The sequence below is a fragment of the Musca vetustissima genome, unplaced genomic scaffold (genome assembly GCF_032173495.1).
Source record: "Musca vetustissima isolate MV318-11 ecotype Yass unplaced genomic scaffold, APGP_CSIRO_Mvet_v1 utg421931, whole genome shotgun sequence".
NCBI classification, from domain to species: Eukaryota; Metazoa; Arthropoda; class Insecta; order Diptera; family Muscidae; genus Musca; species Musca vetustissima.
Window position 1 is genome coordinate 11,979 of NW_026882452.1, and position 27,068 is coordinate 39,046.

The 27,068-nt window shown below is 36.7% G+C and overlaps 1 protein-coding gene across 1 annotated transcript; it reads left to right on the forward strand.

Moving 5' to 3' along the window:
* Window positions 1–11,361: 11,361 nt before the first annotated feature.
* LOC133328856 (uncharacterized) lies at window positions 11,362–26,806 on the forward strand (the record flags this gene model as incomplete). Its single annotated transcript, XM_061537365.1, is given in 7 exon segments — window positions 11,362–12,194; window positions 13,389–13,466; window positions 17,230–17,362; window positions 20,540–20,758; window positions 20,837–20,975; window positions 21,364–21,461; window positions 26,693–26,806. Coding segments are annotated over 7 exon segments (1,614 nt in total), but the record flags the coding sequence as incomplete, so codon positions are not given.
* Window positions 26,807–27,068: the final 262 nt, after the last annotated feature.

Genomic DNA, 27,068 nt, shown 5'->3' on the forward strand with positions numbered 1-27,068 from the left:
ATTTGAAACACATTTAGGTATTTGTTTCTATGCCAGACTGGCGAGTTGACATCAATTTTTTGTGTTTTAAAAAATCTGTAAAAAATGTGAATACCCGTCCAAGTCATTTTGTGTATCACTTCAAAAGATAAAGTGATTTATTATTTGAAATATATCTAAATAAATACGCTGTCCTTTGTATTGTATTCTTTTCTGTTTTTGCGTTTTGTTGTCCATTACAAATATTTATAAATATTTTGTTGTTTTTGTGCAATTTATGTTCCCATTCACTGGCTCTGTTGCTAAGGCTTCCAAAATGTTGTCGGATTTGTTCTTTTTTCTGTTGTTGTTTTCTTTGTCACGTTCTCTGACTATTTGGCACATGCAATGCTTTATGGTCAATTAAAGAGTGGGGGATATAGCATAGCAAAAAATGTGGGGTCCAAAGGAAATGATTCGTTTTTTTTTCTATCGTTAAATCTATGTCCAAAAGAGAAAATCGTTAAATAAAAATATTGGCAAAGCCGTTTGGCCTTTTTTCGTTTTTGTTGGCCAGTTCAATGGAGAGAATTCATTGAAATGTTCTTTTTTTTGTAATGTTGATTGATTACAATTTTTTCAGCATTGTTTGAAGATAAGGGATAATATTTTTGTGAGATATAATGTACTCTAAAAAAGTTAAAATTTTTAACGTATGAATTTAAAAAAAAAGTGCACTACCGCTTAAAGCATCTTTAAGGTCCTATCGGCATTTTCAAGCAAAGTTTGAACACTCAGAAAAAAATATAAAATTGTTGCCATAACCTACCATGCGCCGTGTGCTTGAAAAAATATTCTTTAAACCAGTGAGCGGAGCAGTATAGTCGGACGGGGCCGACCATACGATACCCTACACAACTACCACGAAACTTAAATTTTCTGCGGATGTTTATTCCAAGCCTGGGCAATATTTCGTGATATTTGCATTTGACGATCGGTATACTTAAAGGTGGGTCTAGGACCAATATTTCGCGGCGTTACAAACTTTTGGGGCTGCACAAATTTTGTAATTTTTCACACAAAAGTAATACCCTGACAACATAGTTGTGTAGGGTATAAAAATCCACGCCTGTGATGGTGCTTGAAAAAATATTCTGTAAAAAATCCACGCCTGTGATGGTGCTTGAAAAAATATTCTGTAAAAAATCTACGCCTGTGATAGTGCTTGAAAAAGATAATCTTTAAAAAATCCACGCCTATGATTCTGCTTGAAAAAATAGTTTTTAGAAAAACAAGGCCGTGATGGTGCTTGAAAAAATGTTCTTTAAAAAAATTCAAGTCTACGACGGAGTTTCATAGGTTATTCTGCTCATCCGAATCCCAATAGAATCACATGCATGTCACCATGTTTGTCTTTTGATGAATTTCCAATTCAATTTCTCAAAAAAAATGCTGCTCACACATGCCAACCGAAGCATTGTTTTGCACTGCACAGAAAATATTGTGATATGACATCAAGTTGTTGCTGTTGCTCTGCACACACACATATCTACATATTTATGTTTTGCATTATTTGCAAAACATCAATACACGTCACTTAGACACGTATTCTGACACAAACTCAATATGTCAACTACGGTGATGCAATTTATTTCATTGCAATTGTAAAAAAAAAGAAAAACAAAAAAACGCATTTGGAAAAAATTGTGGAAGCAGAATAAGCATTAAAAAACCTGCAAACAGGGAAAGTTTACATCAATAATGGTAACGTTATTGGTTATGACAGCAACATAACCAATAACGATAAAATTAAATGACAGCAGCAAAAAAAAGAAATAGAATAACTTTTAATTGCATAAAAACAACTACAAAAAAATAAAAACAGAAATTTGTCAATTATGGGAAATTGGATTTATGTACAAAAATGTTGTGTACATCAAACAGATGTTTTTATGGCCAACATTAACACATGTGGAGTATGTCATAAGTTGATATTGGACCAGAAGGCTTTAAATTACATTGATTGATATATTTGAAGTAGCTTTTAAGCAAACTGCTGTCGTTAATTTGATATTTTTTATTACTGAATGATGAATAATAAAAAATATTGATTTTTTCACAGTTATTGTGTTGCAAAAAAACCGACCTTTGAAAAACTATTCTTTAAACAATCCACATCTGAGATGAACCTTGATCAAATATTATTTAAAAGTCTAAGCCTGAGATTACTTACTTAGCTGGCTTGTGACAGAACTTTCGGCGCGTCGGTCTTTTGCGCAGTTTTTCCAATTTTAAAGACCATTTTCGGTGATATTGTCTTCGACAATATCATCTTCATCCAATCTCACAACATGACCTAGCCAACGTAGTCGCTGCAGCTCAATAGGTCTAACAATGTCGATGTCCGAGAATAGCTGGTACAACTCATGGTTCATTCGACGGTGATATTCACCGTCAACGCAGATCGGCCCATAGATCTTTTGGAGAATTTTTCTCTCAAACACTCCAAGAGCTGTCTCATCAGCTTGCGTAAGTGCCAATGCTTCAGATCCGTATAACAGTGTCTTGTAGAGTGTGAATTTGGTCTGCCGGGAGGTGACCTTGCTTTTGAGTTGTTTGCTCAGACCATAGTAGCATCGGTTTGCCATCCCTATCCTAACTAATGTCATTTGTTTTGTTTATGGCGGTACCAAGGCATACTAAATCTTTGACTACCTCGAAGTTGTTTGGTGTACAGACTGCCATTTCTGTTCACATTTGCCTCTCGTATGACCTTTTCCAGCAGGATGTTGAAAAGGCCACACGGCAAACTATCACCTTGTATGAATCCTCGTTCAATATTAAAGGGCTCCGAGAGGTCTTTTCCGACTTTAACAGCTGATTTTGAGCCTGTCCAAGTTATTCTGCATAGCCGAATCAATTTTGCAGGAATGTCAAACGCAGAGATGGCTTTATACACCTCTGACGGATAGTCGACGATTAGGTGGAATGTGTCGATGTGTTTTTCGTGGTTTTTTTTCAGGACTTGGCGCAGAGTGAAAATCTGGTCAATGGTGGATTTGCCAGGTCTGAAGTCACATTGGTATGGTCCAATAATTTCATTGACCATTGGCTTCAGTCTTTCACACTGTACGTTGGATACTACTTTATATGCGATGGGAAGGAGACTTATTACTCTATAGTTGGCACATATCGTATTGCCTCCTTTATTGTGCACAGGACACAGGATGCTGAGGTTCCAATCATTGGGCATGCATTCTTCTAGCCAAATTGTACTACATAATCAGCTGGTGCATGCTCCTTACCAGCATCTGACCACTAGTCTTGAATAGTTCGGCTTGTAACCCATCGGAACCTGCTGCTTTATTATTCTTCAGCAGATTGATTTCGATTCTGACTTAATCTTGGCTAGGTGGTATACACTCTATACCGTCATCTATTATTGGTTCTGGGGTATCCACTTCACTACTACTATTTGATACATGAATTTTTTTCAAAATGCTCCTTCCAGATCCTCAACACACTCTCTGTATCTGTCACCAGGTTTCCTTCTACATCTCTACAGGAGGATGTGCCTGCACCAAAGCCTACGTTTTGGTGTTTTACTCGTTGGTAAAATTTCCGGACTTCATTCTGGCTCCTAAACATCTCGATTTGCTCACGCTCACGTTTTTCTTGCTCATTCTTCTTTTTTCTGAAAATACGGTAAAATTTCCGGACTTCATTCTGGCTCCTAAACATCTCGATTTGCTCACGCTCACGTTTTTCTTGCTCATTCTTCTTTTTTCTGAAAATACATTTCTGCTCTCTTCTATTCTATCGATAATTTTACATCGTATTACACGTTGCTACTGTCTACAGGGTTGCCCTATACGCTGGGTTTTTCATATCAGTAGCATTACGACACTCCTGATCGTACGACGGATTTCTTGATGGTGGTTTTTAGTAAAATATGTCTTTGGCCTGTTCATTTTTATATTTGGTCGGAGCATGTGCGCAAATGAGACTGATGTAGAAGAATTTCGCGGATTATAGCAATTCGCTCATCTACTGGAGTGAATCTGGGGACGAGGTCTTTTATTCTCCTGTTAACCATAAATCCGCAGTCAAATTCATGTCTCGTTTCATGGCAGCTATAATACAGGGCGAACACTGCGCCTGGTTTGTACAACGTGCGCACATTCCAAGTGCAGATGCGCAGATCGTGGTCCTTTATACGTTTGCGGGGGTCGTCATCATTAGGGGGATTTGGATTTCTTTTTCTTAGATTTTTCATAGTAGGTTGGGTTTTCTGAGAGTGGGCAACTAACCCGACGCCTCAACCCATTTTTATAGTTCGTATGGGTGAACTCGCGGCACATATTAGCTCACTATTTCATCGGGTGATGAAAATAGCTCCCCAGGTGGCACCGCGGGGAGGTCAGTGTCCACAATTGAGAAGAAAGAGGGACCAAAGTCGTTGCTTGTTATCTATCATCCCCTACGCCACCTAAGACTGAGATTATCTTTGGAAAAATATTCTTTAAAAAATACACACCTCAGCCTGAGATGACCCATGAAAATATATTTCTAAAAAAATAAGCCTAAGATGACCCTACAAATATATTCTTTAAATAAAAAATAGGCCCTCGAAATATATACTTTAAAAAATCCACGCCTTGTGTTCTTTAAAAAAAATCCAAAAGTTTTTAATTTAAAATTATAAATAAACCAGACTTTTTTAAAATGTCATATTATCCTGACAAAGACATTTGACGGAAACAAAGTATAATGATGAAATTAATGTGGCAAAGATATCATCGACAGACATGTGGTAAGACATTCCAGTATACTGGGAGGGTCGTGTCTAAATGAACGGCCTCTTGTCTCTAAGGAAATGTGACAAACATTAATTGTTATCGTTCTATTCATACGATGCTATGGATGAGTAAATTGAAGGATATGAATAATTCATTGTCATATCGTTTATCACAGTTCGTTATTTGTGAGAAGGGTGTAACATTAGTGTTGAATTTGAAAATATTGTATTACAGATCGCAAATGTATTTGTGGGTTCGTAATAAGAAAAGAAATTTGAATTTGGAATGTGTAGGATTTGATCTATCATTCATGTTAATGACTTCCGTGTTTCTATCTCCAAGTTGTCAATATTTCGAAATAAGGACAACTACATGCATCCTTTTGTTGAGTGTGTTAAGTGAATATATTTTGGGGCTGCTATATAATTTCACACACTATTTTCAATTTATTTTATTCCTAAAAACGATTTGAAAAAATTTTAAATTTGGGTCATGTTTTTACATGCAATTGGAGCATTTCCCCATTAAGCTAGTGTTGTTATTATCATTAGGCAAATTTCCGTTAGAGTATGACATTGTATTGTTTTCCTTCTGTCATTGTATTGTTTAGTTTTCCTTTTGAAAGAAGAAATACATTGTCTTAGGAGAAAAAAAATTAACAACAATTCTTTCCTTTGTTGTGTTGTATACTTTTTGGGGCGGTATGTTGACGGCCTTGTCTTACTTGTTTAGGGTTTATGTTTCATTACAGCAAATATAAGTATGCCGGTGGCGAAGTAGCTGAGGCCATTATCGTGACAATGCAATTCGCAACTTGTTCTTAAATGAGAATTGTTACAATGCACATTTGGCAACAGCAAAAAAATAATAGAAATACAATTTAGATAACAAAAACCGGGGTATACCCAAATTAGGACCGAAACAAGTAGTGGATTATTTAAAGATTCTTCTTCAAGGACTTAAACAAGGCTTGATTTTTTTTAATATTTTTTAAGGACCTACACAAGGTCAGGATTATTTAAAGATTTTTTCAAGGACCTCAAAAAACCTGGATTATTTAACGATTTTTTAATGACCTTAAATTGCCTTTATTATTTAAAGACTTTGTGGATTATTTGAAACGAGGCATGGTCTTTTAGGATCTAAACTAGAAGTGGATTTTTTAAAGAATATTTTTTCAAAGACCCAAACATGGCGTAGATTTAATAAACTATACACAACTATGTTGTCAGTCGTCGTATCTCGACTAGCTGAGTCGATCTGGGCATGTGTGGCCGTCCGTCTGTCCATTATAATTTGTAAACACGATACAGGCCACAGTTATGGACCAATCTTCACGAAATTTTGCATGTATGATGGGTTCTGGCCAATGAAGACCCCTATTGTTTTTGGGAAAGATCGGTTAATATTTAGGGGATGAAATGGACCAAATACTAAATTTTTTTCGGTTTTTCTGGTCGCTCCAGAGGCCGCAATTATGGCCCAAACACCGCGAATTTTTGCATGGAGAAGGGGATGGGGCCAAAGAATAAGCATGCATGTTTTGATAAAGATCGGTCAATATTTAGCGGATCAAATGGACCCTGACTTTTGTGTGAAAAATTACAAAATTTGTATTCGATAGCGCATCTATTTACTCCTGAAGGACATAGAGCAGAAAAGAAAAAAGAAAACCTCTTCCTTACTTTTTTCGAATATTCAGTACAGTCCTTCTAATTACTTGTCCAGATTACCTTCACGGTGGGTTGTGTTGTGATTTTCAGATTATACTCTACTCGAAAACACACAAAAAATTATGTTTTCGGTCCATTTCATCCCAAAATTTTAATCTGATCATCACCGAAAATTGTAGGCGTTGTTCTTGACCATAACTGGAACTTCATGATAAATTTCAAAGCCATCAGCACGATATTTCTCCCTCTAATGTGGTAATGGGTTACTAAATAATATCTGAATACGTAAGCACCTGTAAATATTTGACTGTAACTCCCACATCTGAGTAGATAAATCACTATATTTGGTATCAATTTAAAGGCCAACCACTCCTCTTGGATATGCTATCAAATCCTGGGGACTACATCCTCCAGGAGTAAATATATATGCCATAGAATACAAATTTTGTCATTTTTCACACAAAAGTCAGGGTCCATTTGACCCGCTAAATATTGACCGATCTTTATCAAAACATGCATGCTTATCCTCTGGCCCGATCCCCTTCTCCATGCAAAAATTCGCGGTGTTTGGGCCATAATTGCGGCCTCTGGAGCGACCAGAAAAACCGACAAAAATTTAGTATTTGGTCCATTTCATCCCCTAAATATTAACCGATCTTTTCCAAAAACAATAGGGGTCTTCATTGGCCAGAACCCATCCTACATGCAAAATTTCGTGAAGATTGGTCCATAACTGTGGCCTGTATCGTGTTTACAAATTATAATGGACAAACGGACGGACGGACACACATGTCTAGATCGACTCAGCTAGTCGAGATATGACGATCGGTATACTTAAAGGTGGGTCTAGGACCAATATTTCGCGGCGTTACAAACATTTGGGGCTGCACAAAGCTATAATACCCTGACAACATAGTTGTGTAGGGTATAAATAGTATATCCAAGAGGAATGGTTGGCCTTTAAATTGATACCAATTACATTTTCTTATGTACTCGTATGTGGGAGTTACACATACATATTTACAGGTGTTTACGTACTCAGATATTCTTTAGTAACCCATTACTAGAGGGCGGAAAAAAGCGTGGATAGCTTTGAAATTTTCCATGACGATCCAGGTATGGTCAAGGCTAACGCCTATAATTTTCGTTGATAATCAGATAAAAATTGTGGGATAAATTGGGCCGAGAACTGAATTTTTATGATTTTTTTAAGTTGACAACCTACGGGGTACTGTTGTCAGACAAGAAGGTCCAAATATCACGAAATTTTGACCAGAATAAACATATGCAGGGTATTATGTCTTTGTGCATATGTTTGTAACAGACAAAATGAATCGAATCACTTTCTGAGTCGATTTACGCATGTCCGCCTGTCCGTCCGTCTGTCCGTCCATCTGTCCGCCTGTCCGTCCGTCTGTCTGTCCGTCCATGTATTTTTGTTAACAAAGTACAGGTCGCATTTATGATCCAATTCAGATGAAATTTGACACATCTTATTTATTTGGCCTAAGGACGAATGCTATTGAAATGGAAGAAAATCGGTTCAGATTTAGATATAGCTCCCGTATATAGTTTCGTCCGATTTAAGGTAATTGGGGTACAAAAGTCCATATATAACTTTCGATTTGCACGAAATTTTGCACGAGGTACTGAATTAAGTCTAGAATGATGTGTGTTAAGTTTCGTGAAAATCGGTTCAAATTTAGATATAGGTTCTATATATATATTCCTCCCATTTAATGTAAACGGTGCACCAAAGTCAATATATATCTTTCCATTTGCACGAACGTTTGCATAGCCTAATGAATTGGTTCTAGAATGATGTGTCTAAAGTTTCCTGAAAGTCGGTTAATATTTATATATAGCAGCCATATATATTTTCGTCCGATTTAATGTAAATGGTGCACCAAACTCCTCATGTTTATCAGATATTTATCCAAATAATCAACGGGTGACCGATTGATATTTGCTTTAAATTGATTTACATAATTTTGTCTGAACAAATGATAAATTTAGTAGAGGTTGCAGAATGACATATTTGTGGATCCAATTTCCTTTTACTGGTTCTTCAAAAATACGAATTCTGTTAAGATTTATCTGTTGAATATACCCAAAGTGGTGAAGGGTATCATATAGTCGGCCCCGTCCAACTTCACTTCTTTCCTTACTGGGGTTTTAAATAGTTTTAAGGGTCAAACTATGCAATTTTTTTAATTTGTATTAACTCATAAAAATCATTCACTACTCAGCTAAGTCTTTGCAAAATCCTTCCAGTGCAACTTTTCCAATTAAAATAACAACGAAAAAATTAATTTATAAATAATAAAAAAATCCACAAGTCATTGACATTTAATAGATTTCACATTTGACATACTTGACGATCAAAAAACATCACAAAGTTTTGCAATAGCTAAAACCGATTTTTTGTTTTGTTTTCTGCCAACTCATCGTAAAACCATTACTTCTCCAGCAACACCAACACCACCAGATGTTTAATTAAAATCACTCAGGAATATAAAAAAACTTTCAACATTTCTTTTCAAAATGGCAAAACGATAAATTCTTCTCACAATGAATGAAGGAGAAAACAAAAACTATCAATAGCTGTAGTAACAACAACAAAAAACGAAGAATCATGACAAGCAATTTCTAAACGGATAACAGAAGTATTGTAAACGCAAAAAAATACAACACCAACATCTTTACAATTTTTCAAAATGACAGTTGTGCATGTGTGTGAAACAAGTTTTGTATATTTCAAGCTCTAATTTTTTCCTTGCTTTAGAAAAATAGAAACCAAAAATGAGTTTAGTGTTTTTTTTGTTACGATGTGTTTTGGTTTTTTCTCTGCATTGCCTTATTTCTCAACTGCATTTCATTTATTGAGAAATCGGTTATTGGTTTCTTTTGCCATTTCCAATTGTTTCCTGTCGGAGTTGGTACATTTGCACTTTAATTGAATGTTAATTATGCCTTTTTTCATTTGATCCCTTTTTTATTTTTTGCTACCATTACATATCAAGGGATTTTCACCCCAGGAAATTACAAAGAATTTTAAAACCAGTGAGCGGAGCAGTATAGTCGGACGGGGCCGACCATACGATACCCTACACAACTACCACGGAACTCAAATTTTCTGCGGATGTATATTCCGAGCCTGGGCAATAATTCGTGATATTTGCACCCTCTTGCCAGATTAGTGGTAAACAGCAACTCTTCCTCAAACTGACATATTTTCCGAATATTACGAGTATTCAGTACAGCTATTGTCCAGATTCCCTTCACCGTGGGTTGTGTTGTGATGTTCGGCTTTCATTTGTGGTCTATATATCGACTCGATAATAACACAAAAAAATTAAGTTTTCGGTCCACTTCATTCCAAAATTATTATCTGATCATCACCGAAAATTATAGGCGTTGTCCTTGGAACATTTCACAGCGATAAGTTCCTCTCTCTAGAGTTATAATGGGTAACTAAATAATATACGAATACGGAGATACCTGTAAATATTTAATTGGTATTAATTTAAAGGTCAACCACTCCTCTTGGATATAATATATCCTTCTATGTCTTTCAGGGGTAAATATATACGCTATAGAATACAAATTTTGTCATTTTTCGCACAAAAGTCCGGGTCCATTTGACCAGCTAAATATTGACCGATCTTCATGAAAACAGGCATGCTTATTCTTTGGCCTGATCCCCTTCTCTAGAGAGCGGAACTATAGGGCTGATCGCTTTGAAATGTTCCATGAGGTTCCAGCTATGGTCAAGGACAACGCCTATAATTTTCGGTGATGATCAGATAAAAATTTTGGGATAAAGTGGGCAGAAAACTTAATTTATTGTTTTTTTTTCGAGTCGATCTATAGACCACAAATGAAAGCCGAACATCACAACACAACCCACGGTGAAGGGAATGTGGACAATAGCTGTACTGAATACTCGTAATATTCGGAAAATATGTCAGTGTGAAGAAGAGGTGCTGTTTACCTCTAATCGGGCAAGAGGGTGTAAATATCACGAAATATTGTCCAGGCTCGGAATATACATCCGCAGAAAATTTGTCGGCCCCGTCCGACTATACTGCTCCGCTCACTGTTTCTTTTTTTTAATCGGAAGATAATTATTTGGGAGCTAAATCTACATCCGAACTGGTTTTAGCAAACTTTAGTACGTTGTACAGAATTGTGTGGTAATCTGCCTAACTTTGAGTCTTAAAATAGGACAATTTTCAGGAAACTTTACACACATCATTCTAGACTCTAAATCGGGCAAAAATATATAGGAGCTATATCTAAATCTCAACCGATTTTCAAGAAATTTTACACACATCATTCTAGACTCAATTCAGTACGCTATGCCAAATTTCGTGCAAATAGGGCCTTTGGTACACCATTTACATTAAATCGGACGAAAATATATATGGGAACTACTATATCTAAATCTGAACCGAGTTTTCCCACTTCGTCCTTGGGTCAAATAGACTAGCTGTGCCAAATTTCATCCAATTCGGATCATAAATGCGACCTGCACTTTGTTTACAATTTAACATGGGCAGACAGACGGACGGACGGACTTACGGACGTACTTTCATAAATCGACTTAGAATGATGATTCTATGCATATTCTCAAAAGGAACCATGTGTCTACCTTAATAATCTTTAAAAAATCCACGCCTTTTACCGGTCGTTGGAAAAAAATCTTTAAAAAATCCACGCCTTTCACCGGTCGTTGAAAAAAAAATCTTAAAAAAATCCACGCCTTTTATTGGTATACTTAATATAAATTCAAATTCAGATTTCAGATGACTCCACTCTAAAAAGACTCCACTTTAAAAACATTTTCAATTACTAAAACACAATAACCTTTCCTTTTCCATTTATCTTCAAGTTTAAAATTACATTTGTTCTCTTATCTCTCCTTGCAGTATTACTAACATCAGCTGCCTCAATAAATGCCCGGAATGAATCAATTTCCTTTATAAGCCAGCAAACAAAGACAATGCCCGGGGACTTATCATCCGCAGTGGCTACAACCAGTAACATCATCGCTAATACCACTTCATTTGTTGCAAGTGCAAACCAGCAACAACAAAACCGAACAAATTTACCACAACCCAACCAACAGCCGGTATTACCAACATTACAACAACAACAGCAGCAACAACAAACTTTAGAAAATCCTTTACAAATCCTGGAAAACAACAACAATAACAACAGCCCACCTCAATCGACCAGCGAAAGAACAAAACAAGTAACAAAACCCACTACCAAGATTGCCATCACTGGCAATGATCCCGCAGAGGCCAAAGATCAAATACTTCTTATGGCGCCCAAACAGAAACGACAACAACGGGGTCATCAGTTGCCGCAATATTTAACCTCGACTCAAGGAACCTCATTCGTTGTGAATGCAACAACCGCATTCGATGCTCCGGCGGCCCACAAACTGAATGCCTTCCACCACACTGCCACTTCCATGGTAGGTGGACGTTTAATTGTGCCCATGGATGATACGCAAACACATCATCCGCAATTGCCACCACCACCGTTGCCTTTTAATCGCCCGAATGGTGGTGGTGGTTCTACGGGTTTGAACAGCGCCAGTATATCGGATGATTTCAATGAGCTGACGCCATTCGCTGCGAAACGTAATACAATGCCAGTTTTTGACTATGGCATGCCACAGAATATAACCGCGCGAACGGGTCACATGGAGGCAGTGCTTAAATGTCGTGTTGACAGAATTGGCGATAAATCGGTAAGTAGAAAAAGAAAAAAGGGAGTAGATTTGTATTTTTCCTGCCAGAGAGAATGTTTTTGTTTTTTGTGGGAATTAAAAGAAGTTTTTGTTTTATTGCAAGATGGGACAAGAGGGAGATTATTTGTTACTGTCCGTAACAGCAATGGGTAGTAAGGAGATTTTGTCGCTAATCTTAATTAATATCCGCGTATAATGGTTAAATTTTGCAATAAAATTCCTAACTTGTAATTGGGAAAATTTTGCTGAGAATAAGCAATCGAACGAAGGACGGAAGGCTTTTATAGACTAGCACCCCCACCAAATGGTTTGCATTCAAATGTCCTTAAATCCGCCAGGATCTTTATAGGAGGGCTATGTTAATACATTGTGTGGTACTTTTATGTAAACCAGTAAAAAAGAGGTGTATGTCGGCCAGGCCGAACTTTTTATACCATCCAACATATGGAGTGCTTTCAAATTTTCTTTAATAAGGTGGTCAAATTCGGCTAAAACTTTAGCCCCTTTATATGGGGCTATGCCATATTACACCCACTTCAATGGGAAAATTAATCTAAAATGTTCAACATACCGAACATAGAGCGAAATCCATTTAAAGGCTATGCTTTTTATGCTATAATCAATATTGAAAATGTTCTGCAAAGATGTTGTTCATCGAAGATGGCGGAATACCCAATTACATACACTTTGGGATGGGAGAATACTGCTAAAATTTTCAAAATATCGAAAATGGGGAGGGAATATCTCTATTGATGGTTATGATAAAAAATGGATCGATATCGAAAATTATCTGTACAGACCTTTCTCGTCATCTAAGATCCCGGAATGCCAAGTTGAATGCTTCAAAACACCGATGGACCTATGTCGCAAATTTTCTGCAAAGAAGTTTACCACCCTCCAAGATCCTAGAATAATAATGATCCTTCTGTGGGAGAATACAGTTTATATGGAGCTATGTCAAAACTTCGACCTGTATTGAAAAGTTTCTGCTTTAATTTTTGTCAGTCTCTACAAAACTCCCAATGTCATATTTCAGCTACTTCGGAGGGGAAATAGACTAAACCCTTTAAAGCAATGAAAGTGGGGAAATAACTAAGAAAAGTCTCCTAGTTTAAAGCAGTCCTTTTAACCTTCACAAATATTTGTAAATAAATCGATTTTTTTCAAAAATGTCTATTTATAATTTCGTTACAGGTTTCTTGGATACGAAAACGTGACTTGCATATATTAACCGTTGGAAAAACCACCTACACTTCCGATAATCGTTTCTTGGTAAGTAACAAATCCGAATTACAATGCCGTTGAAAATGCGGATAGTGGCATTTCTTAAATTTCGGTTTCGGTTATGTTTACTTTATTAAGACGTATGAGTAATTATTTGCATTAAATGATCATTTAAGTTTTGGATGAATGCATGTTCGTTTGAGCAAATACCCTGATAAAAAAGTTGAGCTATACGGACATATCTACCAACCTACTTATGTAAATTTGAGCGATTTTTAATGGAGATTTTTCTTAAAAAACACCAAAAAGTGAACCGATATTGGCGACGCGGAACATCCCCAAAATATTGCAATTTAGAGGACACAGTTATATAAAATATGTTATTGCAGAAAAAATGTTTGCATCACCATACATTCCTTTACGCTAAATATTAAACATACCACAAAATCGGTAGGTATGTTTATATGTTGGCTAGGCCTAAATGCGGGCCGATATAGTTCATTCTAGAACCTTACGTTCTAGTGTTTTATCTCGATATCCTTCGCAGGTAGAATGATTGCAACAGAGTCTTAGAACCAAACCCAAGACGTGGAACAAATCAGATAACTATTTTAATATGAAAACAGTAACAAAAGTCCACAAATCAGACTGCCCGACTATACGATACCCTTCACCACTTCGGACGAAATTACCAGTTTGAAGTGCATAGATATTTAAACAAAAACAACCCATACCAATCTGAAATTTATGAAACATTGAATGTCAATCATTTGTATGAAATCGAGCATGAGAGCTATAAATAAATAGACGTATTTGAGCAACCGAGGTATACACCATTTGGTATGCTGCAGCACAGTGCGCTATCCAAAATTTATCTCGACAAAAAATCCAATAAACATTATTCTACGTTCCATTTGGTACGTTGTGCACCAATTCGTCTTAAGCGGACGAACATTCGTTATTCGGTACACCATTTCGATGAAATTGGATGCAATTATAAATGGAAGCTATATATAAACCTGAAAGCAAACATACTTGAATCATTTGTATAAAATCGGAAAAATATATGTCGAAATATAAATATCAGACGAAAATAATGTTATATGGGAGCTATATTTAAATCTGTACCGATTTTAATATAACTTAACAGAAATCAGAAGAAGTCAGACTCAAAACCACAAAATACCAAAAATTGGAGGTACCCTTATATTGGAGATCTGCCTACACATGAACCGATATAGACCATCTTTGAACTTGAGCTGCCTCCAAACAAAAGACAATTCTATGGAAAATGTTGGCAATCTATCTCAATTCGTTTAAAGGCTAGACTGATTACAACAGACTTACTGGCATGTTTAAATCTTCATAGAATTTTACGCTGATCAAGACAACAACAAAGGTGTTTTTATACCATTCGCAACACTGTAGTACAGGGTCTTATGTATTTGTGCATATGTTTGTAACAGGCAAAAGGAAACGAGATATACACATGGTTCCTTTTGAGAATATGCATAGAATCACTTTATAAGTCGATATATGCATGTCCGTCCGTCTGTCCATCTTAAATTGTAAACAAAGTACAGGTCGCATTTTTATTCGAATTGGATGAAATTTAGCTCAGCTCATTTATTTGGCCCAAGGACGAACCCTATTGAAATTGGGAAAAATCGGTTCAGATTTAGATATAGCTCCCATATATATTTTCGTCCGATTTACTGTAAATGGTGCACAAAAGTCCCTATATATCCTTCGATTTGGCACAGCGCATTGAATTAGGTCTAGAATGAAGTGTGTTAAGTTTCCTGAAAATCGGTTCATATTTAGATATAGCTCCCATATATATTTTCGTCCGATTTCAGGTCTTCTATTTACATGAAATTTGGCATTGCGTACTAAATTGAGTCAAGAATAATTAGTGGTGAGTTTCGGGAAAATCGGTTCAGATTTCGATATAGTTCCCATATATATTTTCGTCCGAGTTTATGTAAGTGGTGAATCAGAGTCCCTATATATCCTCCGATTGGCACGAAATTTAGCAGAGCGAATTGAATTAAGTCTAGAAAGACGTGTGTTAAATTTCGTGAAAATCGAATGGTGCAAAGTCGTTTTGTAGCCTTCGATTTGCATGAAATTTTGCATAACGTACTTAATTGAGTCTAGAATAAAGAGTGTTGCGTTTCGGGAAAATTGGTTCAGGTTTCCATATTGCTCCCACATATACATTTATATTCGTCCGATTTTACATAAATGGTAAATGTTTGTCCGATTAACACGAAATTTTGCACAACGTATCAAATTGGGTCATGACTGACGTTATTGCGTTTCGTTGAAATTGATGCAGATGCTACCATTGCTTCCATATGTATTTCGAACGGGTGTCTGATTGAAATTAAAATTTTAACCGTGCGTCGATCGAATAGCGTTTATCAATTTTGCTATAAATCGTTTTCCATAAATTTGTCCCATGGGACGCAGTCGAAGATTATGATTATGTTCCTTCAAGGGAGCATTGACATGCAATTGTAAGGATACATGTGTACAATATACCCAAAGTGGTGGAGGGTATCATACAGTCGGCCCAGTCCGGATTTACTGCTTTTCTTAATGGTTTTATTATGAAATTTAAAGTTGAGTTTCGAAATTTACCAATTTGTATTATTATTATTATTATTGTGTAGAAAATTTCCCTTTAAAAATTATTAATGTTAGTTTATGTTTCGGGGTATCGCCAATAGATCGGTATCCCACATTATTCGATTCTTTGTGGGTTTGGGTTCATATGACGGTACCAATCCCTTCTCGGTATTCTGAAGGTTTTATAATTTTGCATTGTGGGCTTTTGGAGAATGAGGCCTAAATATGAACTCTCCCTCTCTCGAGCGTAAACAATCTTTGGGGATAATAAAGTCATAATCACAATATATTTATATTAATTCCAAGATTTTCATATACCTTAATTTGTTGAAAATTAAGTAATTGATAATTATATTATTCGAATTTGAAAATAAAATAAAATCATCCATTCTCCAATAATCCTTTAGCTGACGCAACACTTGCATGCAATTTTTTTTTAATATAAAGGCAATTTTAAAGTATCAATGGGTTTTTTCTTTCTTATATTATTTAACATTAAAAGCATATGCGTAACCAAGCAAAGGACTCACTCACACACACACATACCCAATCAGGAGACACCACAATGAAATAACTTTGATAATGCCAACGTTATTGGCAATTAGCCTCACACAAATGCAACTGTCATTAAAATACGAAAAGAGTCGTCAATGATATTGCCACTGATGATGATGACGACAATAATTGTGGCACAATGGCTGATGGCCGCCATCATGGATATGCTTCAGAATTGTGTGCTTATGATCGTTGGTTCGTTCATTCATTCATCCATCCATTTATTTGTTTCGCTTTTTATAATACGCACAAATTAACAACAAAGTCAAGAGAAATGAATTTTTATTACAAATAATAAAAATACAAGTAAACTGATATTCCATGAGGGCCTACTCTTTGATTCTGATTCCGAATAGTCATCATCTTTGTTGTTTTTTTTCTTCTTCTTTTTTAAAACCCATAACATTTTATGATTATTATTTTTATGATTGTAAAGAAAAAAGTGTAAATATATTTACATATCGCCCATACATATATACAGACAGCTACGCACTTGAATGTGTTTTTATATAGTAAGTGCCTGAGTAGATAATATGTGTGTGTGAATGTATCTCTTTGTTTGTTTGTATGTCTCCCTGGCGATGTGTGCAACTAACGTTGATTTTTATCTTCTTTATTGTAGGTGACAGAATCCAAGGACTCCCGTGAATGGACGTTACATGTAAAATCTCCACAAGTACGTGATAGTGGCATTTATGAATGCCAAGTGAATACCGAACCGAAAATGTCGATGGCATTTCAGCTGAATATTATTGGTGAGTAAAATATAAGAGACTTTTACACAATTTACATATTTACATATATATATATATATACAATTCATCAAAGTGTGGCATCAAAATCAAATTTATAGAAACACATATATTTTATTTGTTTTTGAGTGTCCTGCAATAAAATCCACATCAATACTCCAAAAATTCAAATGGAATAACTTTAGTGTCAGTAAAAGTAGTAAAATGAAAATAAATTGAAATCGTATCTATCAAAAAATAATAAAAATCGCCAATAAATTTTGGTCATATTCTATACCCTTCAACGTGATGAACAAATTGATTTCTGGTTGTAAAAGTAGAGAATTTAAATCATTACGATTTTACAACATAAATATAATCTTTGGTGACAACAAAATATACCCACCTTAGGTGGGGTCATCTAAGCCTATTCTAAAGCGTGGCATTTTCTTTTAAATTTTTTTTTTTAGTATTTTTCAAAGCGTGGATTTTTAAAATATTTTTTTGGAAATATTTTTAAATATGTTCCCCACCCATTTCCTCATAGAAGTGGCTAAAATACTGTACTGAGAAATTTTTTCTATAGAAAACAAAAGTCCTCGGTTTTACGCAAAGAATGAGTGAGCGGAGCAGTATTGTCGGACGTGGCGACCTCGAAAATGGAACTTTCTGTGTTTGTATATTCTGAGCTTTGGCAATATTTTGCGATATTTGCACACTATTGACCGACTAGATGTCAACAAATGGGTTACTAAATAATATGTTAATACGTAAGCACCTGTAACTATTTAAGTGTAACTCCCACATCCGAGTACATACAACAATATAATTGGTATCAATTTAAAGGTCAACCGCTCCTCTTCGATACACTATCAACTTCTCGGATTTACATCCTTCAGGAGTAAATATATATGCCACAAAATACAAATTTTGTAATTTTCACACAAAAGTCAGGGTCTATTTGACCCGCTAAATATTGACCGTTTTTATCGAAACTTGCATGCTTATTCTTTGACCCAATCCCCTTCTCCATGCAAAAATTCGCGGTGTTTGGGTCATAATTGTGGCCTCTGGAGAAGTCATCCTACATGCACAATTTCTTGGAGATTGGTCCATAACTGTGGCCTGTATCGTGTTTACAAATTATAATGGGCGGACGGACACACCTAGATCGACTCAGCTAGTCGAGATATGATGATGGGTATACTTAAGGTGGGTCTAGGACCAAAATTTCGCGGCGTTATAAAATTTTGGGGCTGCACAAAGTTATAATACACTGACAACACATTTGTGTAGGGTATAAAGAGTCCTCAGGATATTGAAGGATTTTGTCTATGGAAAAAAATCCTCAGGGTACTAAGGGATTTTTTTCTATAGAGAAAAATAATCCTCAGGGCAAAGTAAAAGTATCAAAGTCCCTATATATTTTTCGATTTACACGAAATTTGGCATAGAGAACTAAATTAGGTACAGAATGGTGTGTGCTAAGTTTCGTGAAAATCGGTTCAGATTTAGATATAGCTCGGGTCAGATTTATATATAGCTCACATAGTCCCTGAAAATCTTTTAATTTGTACGAATTTTGGCATAGCGTACTGAATTAAGTCTAGAATGTTGAGTGCAAAGTTTCGTGAAAATCGGTTCAGATTTAGATATAGCTCCCATATATAGTTTTATCCGATTTGAAGTAATTGGTGAACAAAAGACTCTATATATCTTTCGATTTGCACGAAATTTGGCATAGCGTACTGAATTACGCCAATAATAATGTGTGCTAAGTTTCATGAAGATCGATTCAGATTTAGATATAGCTGTAATATCTATTTTCGTCCGATTTTATGTAAATGGTGTACCAAAGACCCCATATATCTTTCGATTTGCACGAATTTTGAATTAAGTCTAAAATGATGTAGCTAAGCTTCGTGAAGAGATCCATAGCTAGGCCGATTGACACAACGTACTAAAGTAATATAAATTACTCTCTGGCAAGTTACCCTGAAATCGGTTCAGATATATATATATATATATATATAACAAAAACGCGACGTCTTTCAGGATATATATGTAGAATATACCCAAAGTGGTGAAGGGTATCATATAGTCGGCCTAGTCCGACTTTACTACTTTCCTTGCTTGTTTTCTATAGAAAAAAGTCCTCAGTGTATTTTTCATCTCAATTTTAGTGTTCCTTTAATAAATACTTAATCAACCAGTAAGGAAAGTAATAAAGTCGGACTAGACCGACTATATTATACCCTTCACCACTATGGGTATATTAAACAGAACAATTAACATGAAATTGGATGAACTAAAATATGTGATATTTATCGCAATGTGAAAATCGGGCGAAACTATATATGGGAGCTATATCTAAATCTAGACCGATTTTCACGAAACTTGGCAGACATCACTCTAGGCTCAATTCAGTATGTTATTTCAAATTTTGAGCAAATCGAAAGATATATAGGGACTTTGGTGCACCATTTACATAAAATCGGATGAAACTATACATGGGAGCTATATCTAAATCTGGACCGATTTTCACGAAACTTGGCAGACATCACTCTAAGCTCAATTCAGTACGTTATGCCAAATTTCGTGCAAATCGAAAGATATTTAGGGACTTTGGTGCACCATTTACATAAAATCGGACGAAAATATATATGGGAGCTATATCTAATCCCCTAAATATTAACCGATTTTCACGAAACTTGGCAGACATCACTCTAAGGTCAATTCAGTACGTTATGCCAAATTTCGTGCAAATCGAACGATATATAGGGACTTTGGTGCACCATTTACCTCCAATCGGACGAAAATATATATGGGAGCTATATCTAAATCTAAACCGATTTTTCCCAATTTCAATAGGGTTCGTCCTTGGGCCAAATAAGTGAACTGTGCCAAATTTCATCCAAATCGGATCATAAATGCGACCTGTACTTTGTTCACAAAAATACATGGACGGACGGACGGACAGACGGCAGACGGACGGACGGACAGACGGACATGCGTAAATCGACTCAGAAAGTAATTCTATGCATATTCTCAAAAGGAACTATGGGTCTATCTCGATTCCTTTTGCCTGTTACAAACATATGCACAAAGACATAATACCCTGTACCACAGTGTGGTGAAGGGTATAAAAACCTCATACTAATTACCCAATTATAATTTCCCTCATTTTCATTTTATTTCCAGAAATATCATCAGATGCCCAAACCATTATAACCGGTCCAAGTGATTTATATGTCAAAGTTGGCAGTGTCATTACGCTCACCTGCCTCGTAAGCCAACCATCGATTAAGGATATTGGTCCGATTCATTGGTATCGTGGCGAACATTTGCTTATGCCGTTTGCGGCTACAGATGAAACGGCACCACAAAGGAATTACTTTGTCACACCTGCTGCCTTGACAAGTAAATCCGCATCGTTTGATCATGGTGGCGGTGGTGGCTTCGCTGCTGCCGCTGCCTCTTCCTCGGTCGATATTGTAGATATGTATGACAATAATGTCGATGATGATGACGACGACGATGACGAACACATGTCACAGAATGGGAACAATGAAATAACATTGGATTTCAGGCAACGCGTTGCCATGGAACAGAAATTGTGCGATACAATAAAATCAAAGTAAGTATTTCGTTCGTTTGTGGGAAAATTGACAACAGATAGAGAGAGAGGGAGAGAGAGTGAGTGAGTGACAGAGAGAATATATTTGAGTGGAATTTAATGCAAAGTGCAAATATAAATAAGGATGTACATTTTAATGTTGTGAAAAGGATAATGGTGTTTTCATTTTATATGTGACACACAAATTTTGGATTTTTACATTTGTAAGGGATGGAATTATATTTAAATTTTTATACTATGAAAAAATATACAGATTTTACTTTGAATGTTAATATTGAAAGTCAGTTCAGAAATATAATTTTTTTTGGTTTTTTAGCCGCTTTCATTGGATTTATTGTATATTTGAGCTAAACTTTTAAATAACCTTATTTTATTTTTTTATTTGCAGGTTGCGGATTTCAAACGCTCAGATATCTGATTCTGGAAATTATACATGTCAACCAACAACGTCGAGCAGTGCCAGTGTGACGGTTCATGTTATTAATGGTAAGTAAATACTCATCAAATAACTAATTCCACTGTGCAACACAAAAAAACAATTATCGGAAAATTCCAAAAAATATTATAGAGTAGTCATTTTGAAATTTTAGGTCGGGAGGTGACCTAAAAAGGCGGGACAATATTTCCCATTTCCAATACATTTGGAAATATTCGAATTAAGATTACTCGAAATCCTCGTATTTTAGGTATATGTTGCATTACTGATATAAATGTGAGGAATATTTTTGTCCAATACATTAACCCTTTGTCGATTCTCTGAAGTGGTCTTTTTGGACATCTTTCCAGTGGTTTTTTGGTCCTCTTCCAGGCCAGAATATTCTACAAAAATATTCGCCATAGAGTTTTACTATGAATATCAAAATAGGTTTGTATCCGGAGATTTTGGTGGCCATTCTGCGCTGGAAATGAAGCGAGGAACCGCATTTTGTAACCATTCTTGGGTGGCGCTTGCTGAGTGCAATGATGCTGAGTCCTGTTGGAATGTCCGCTATAATATTCGGCATTTATTCTGATTCCACGGTCGAATAATACGAGCGGAAATCGATTATCGGCTGTTATGGCGGCCCATACCATTAGAAACCGCATTTTGTAACCATTCTTGGGTGGCGCTTGCTGAGTCCTGTTGGAATGTCCAAGGTCTGCGGCCAAAATGTTTGCGTGGCCAAGGCTGTTTATACCCTACACAACTATGTTGTCAGGGTATTATAGCTTTATGCAGCCCCAAGAGTTTGTAACGCCGCGAAATATTGGTCCTAGACCCACCGATCGTTATAACTCGACTAGCTGAGTCGATCTAGACATGTGTGTCCGTCCGTCCGTCTGTCCATTATAATTTGTAAACACGATACAGGTCACAGTTATGGACCAATCTTCACGAAATTTTGCATGTAGGAAGGGTTCAACCTAATGAAGACCCCTATTGTTTTTGGTTAAGATCCGTTACTATTAAGGGGATGAAATGGACCAAATACTTAATTTTTGTCGGTTTTTCTGGTCGCTCTAGAGGCCGCAATTATGGCCCAAACGTCGAATTTTTACATTGAGAAGGGGATTGGGCCAAAGAATAAGCATGCCTGTTTTGATAAAGATCTGTCAATATTTAGCAGGTCAAATGGACCCTGACTTTTGCGTAAAAATTACAAAATTTGTATTCTATGGCGTATATCTTTGCCCCTGAAGAACATAGATCCGAGAAGTTGATAATATGTTCAAGAGGAGTGGTTGACCTTTAAATTGATACCAATTTTATGGTCGTATGTACTCGGATGTGGGAGTTACATTTAAATATTTACAGGTGCTTACGTACTCAAATATTATTTAGTAACATATTACCACACCGTAGGCGGAAATACAGCGCTTATCGCTTTGAAATTTTTTCATGAGGTTCCAGTTATGGTCAAGGACAAAGCCTATAATAAGATAATAATTTTGGGATGAAGTGGACTGAAAACTTAACATTTTGTGTTTTGTTTTTTAGTCGACGTCAATATTCACCATCGACGTAGATCGGCCCGTAGATCTTTCGGACACTTTTTCTCTAAAACACCACAAGAGCTGCCTCATCTGTTTACGCAAGTACAAATGCTTCAGATCCATATAACAGCACGAATAGTATCAGCGTCTTGAAAGTGTGTGTTTGGTCTAGCGGGAGGTGGTCTTGTTTCTAAACTGCTTACTTAGACGACAGTAGCCTCTGTTGGCCATCACAATCCTTCTCCGAATTTCGAAACTGATGTCATTCGTTTTGAGTATGGCGGTTACAAAGGTATATAACATATTTAACTACCTTGAAGCTATAGTTCTCAAGTTCCACAGTTGGTCCGAGTCTACTGGACGTCTTGCGCGTTGATACCATCAGCTTGGTCTTCTCGCCGTTTACCGCCAAACCCACATTGGCAGACTCCTTCTCAATTTGTTCAAAGGTGGCTGTTACCGCTCGCAATGTTCGACCCATTATATCAATGTCATCGGCGTAGGCTAGTAACATGTGTTGTTTGGTGTACAGAGTGCCATTTCTGTTCACCTTTGCGTATCGTATGACCTGTTCCAGCAGGATGTTAAATTGAACACACGACAAACTGTCACCTTATCTGAATCCTCGTTCGGTATTGAAGGGCTCCGATAGGTCCTTTCCGACTTTAACTGCTGACCTTGTGCCACTTAATTAATAGCCGTATTAATTTTGCAGGAATGCCGAACATAGACATGGCTTTAAACACCTCTGAACGGATAGGGCTGTCGAATGCGGCTTTATAGTCGATGAATAGGTGGAATGTGTCGATGTGTTTTTCGCGGATCTTTTCCAGGATTTGGTGCAGAGTGAAAGTTTGGTCAGTGGTGGATTTGCCAGGTCTGAAGCCGCATTGGTATGGCCCAATAATGACTTTGACTATTGGGACACAGGATGCTGAGGTTCCAATCATTGGGCATGCATTCATTTACCCAATGCATGCTCCTGACCAGTCTTGAATAGTTCGGCTGGTAACTCATCGGTTCCTGCTGCTTTATTGTTTTTGGACCGATTAATTGCTTTTATGGTCTCATCTTGGCTAGGTTGTATACACTCTATACCATCATCTCTTATTAGTTCTGGGATATTTTCGCCACTAGTTGATACCAGAAGCTATTCAAAATGCTACTTTCAGATCCACAACACGCTGTCTGTATCTGTCACCAGGTTTCCTTCTGCATCTCTACAGAAGGATGTGCCTGCACCAAAGCCTTCGGTTTGGTGTTTTACTCGTTGGTAAAATTTCCGTACTTCATGCTGGCTACTGTACATCTCGATTTAATCAGGCTTTTCTTGTTCTTTCTTCTTTATTGAAAACACGTTTCTCCTCTATCCTTTTCTCCCGATAATTCGCCATCACATTACGTGTTGCTACTGTCTGCAGGTTAGCCCTATACGCTGCGTTTTTCACATCAGTAGCATTACGACACAAAGACATAATACCCTGTATCACAGTGTTGTGAAGGGTATACAAATAGGTACAAAGCCATAATACATAAAAAATTGAGCGGAGTAGTAAAGACGGATGTGCCTTTAATTATTGACCGATTTTGATCAAAACATTCATGTTGATTTTTTGACCATATTCGTTTCCGGTGTAAAATTTCGTTGAGTTCGAGCCTTTAGAGCGACAAAAATAAAGTTTTTGGTCCATTTCATCTCCTAGATATTAACCGATCATTACCAAAAACAATAGAGGTCTTCTCTGGCCAGAACCGGTCCTAAATTCAAAATTTCGTAAAGATTGATTCATAACTGTGTCCTATATCATGTTTACAAATTATAATGGACAGACGGACGGATAGCCACAAATATCTAGATCGGCTCAACTAGCCGAGATATGACCAGTGGGTTTATGACCAATATTTCGCGGCGTTACAAACTCTTGGGCTGCACAAAGCTATAATACCCTGACAACATCGTTGTGTAACAACGAAAAATAGAGATTTTTATACCCTACACAACTACGTTGTCAGGGTATTATAGCTTTGTGCAGCCCCAAAAGTTTGTAACGCCGCGAAATACTGGTCCTAGAACCATCTTTAAGTATACCGATCGTCATATCTCGACTAGCTGAGTCGATCTAGACATGTGTGTCCGTCTGTCCATTATACTTTGTAAACACGATACATGCCACAGTTATGGACCAATCTTCATGCAATTTTGCATGTAGGATGGGTTCTGGCCAATGAAGACCCCTATTGTTTTTGGAAAATATCGGTTAATATTTGAGGGATGAAATGGACCAAAAACTTTATTTTTGTCGGTGTTTCTGGTCGTTCCAGAGGCCGCAATTATGGCCCAAACACCGCGAATTTTTGCATGGAGAAGGGGATTGGGCTAAAAATTATACCCTACACAACTACGTTGTGAGGGTATTATAGCTTTGTGCACCCCCAAAAGTTTGTAACGCCGCGAAATACTGGTCCTAGGACCACCTTTAAGTATACCGATCGTCGTATCTCGACTAGCTGAGTCGATCTAGACATGTGTGTCCGTCCGTCCGTCTGTCCATTATAATTTGTAAACACGATACATGCCACAGTTATGGACCAATCTTCATGAAATTTTGCATGTAGGATGGGTTCTGGCCAATGATGTTTGGTAAATATCGGTTAATATTTAGGGAATGAAATGGACCAAAAACTTTATTTTTGTCGGTGTTTCTGGTCGTTCCAGACGCCGCAATTATGGCCCAAACACCGCGAATTTTTGCATGGAGAAGGGGATTGGGCTAAAAATTAAGCATGACTGTTTTGATAAAGATCCGTCAATATTTAGCGGGTCAAATGGATCCTGATTTTGTGTGAAAAATTACAAAATTTGTATTATATGGCGTATATATTTACTCTTGAAGGATATTGACCCGAGAAGTCGATAGTGTATCGAAGAGGAGTGGTTGACCTTTAAATTGATACCAATTATATTGTCGTATGTACTCGGATGTGGGAGTTACACTTAAATATTTACAGGTGCTTACGTATTTATATATTATTTAGTAACCCTTTACCACACCAGAGGGCGGAAATATAGCGCTGATCGTTTTTTAATTTTCCATGAAATTCCCGTTATGGTCAACGACAACGCTTATAATTTTCGGTGATGATCCGATAATAAGTTTGGGATGAAGTTTACCGAAAACTTATTTTTTGGTTTTTTTTGTTTTCGATTAAATTAAAATTGTTTTTGATTAAATTTCAATTAAAAGCCCAACATCACAACATAACCCACGGTACAGAGAATCTGGACAAGGACACCCCTCGTCTACTGAATATTAGAAATATTTTTTGACATCTAGTCGGTCAAGAGGGAGCAAATATCGCGAAATATTGCCCAAGTTCAGAATATACAAACACAGAGAGTTCGATTTTCGTGGAGGTTGTGTAGGGTATCATATGGTCGGTCCCGTCCGACTATACTGCTCCGCTCACTGGTTTGACATCAATGAGCCCATTTAACCTTGAAAACGTATTAGTTTTCCTAACAAAAATAAAGGATCGTAAGGGTTAAGCTCCCAGTCTCACAGCAAAAAAGAAAATTGTTTTGTATCCTGCCAATATAATATTTGTAACTAAGTTATAAAATATCCTTATATTTTCATTGCAATAGGAAATTATCCGAACTCCGTATTGAATGCTTAGTTTCATTCTAATAATTAGGGTTTTTGCTATCGAATTTAACCCTTCATTTATTTTCTTCTTTGCAGATGAAAATCCAGCTGCCATGCAAAAGGGCGGAACGGCCGGTGGGAGGAGCTTATGAGCTGCTGATGTTGTTGTATACCTTATTCTGAGTAGTTGTCACATTTTAGTGCAACTTGGTAAATTCTGCCAACATCATCTGTAGCGGTGACTAAAAGCCACAGCGTACAAAGGGTGCTCAGGATAGTATACAACAACATCAGCAGCAGCAACAAAACCAACAACAACAACAGAAATAAGTAAAAAACAAAAAAACCCAATTCTACAACCAATTAAATATCAGAATTCATCAGAGGAATAAAATACGAAGTAAGAAGAACAGCAGCATACCATTGGAAATGTTGATTTACACAGTAAATTTCTGCATTTAAATGTAAATGT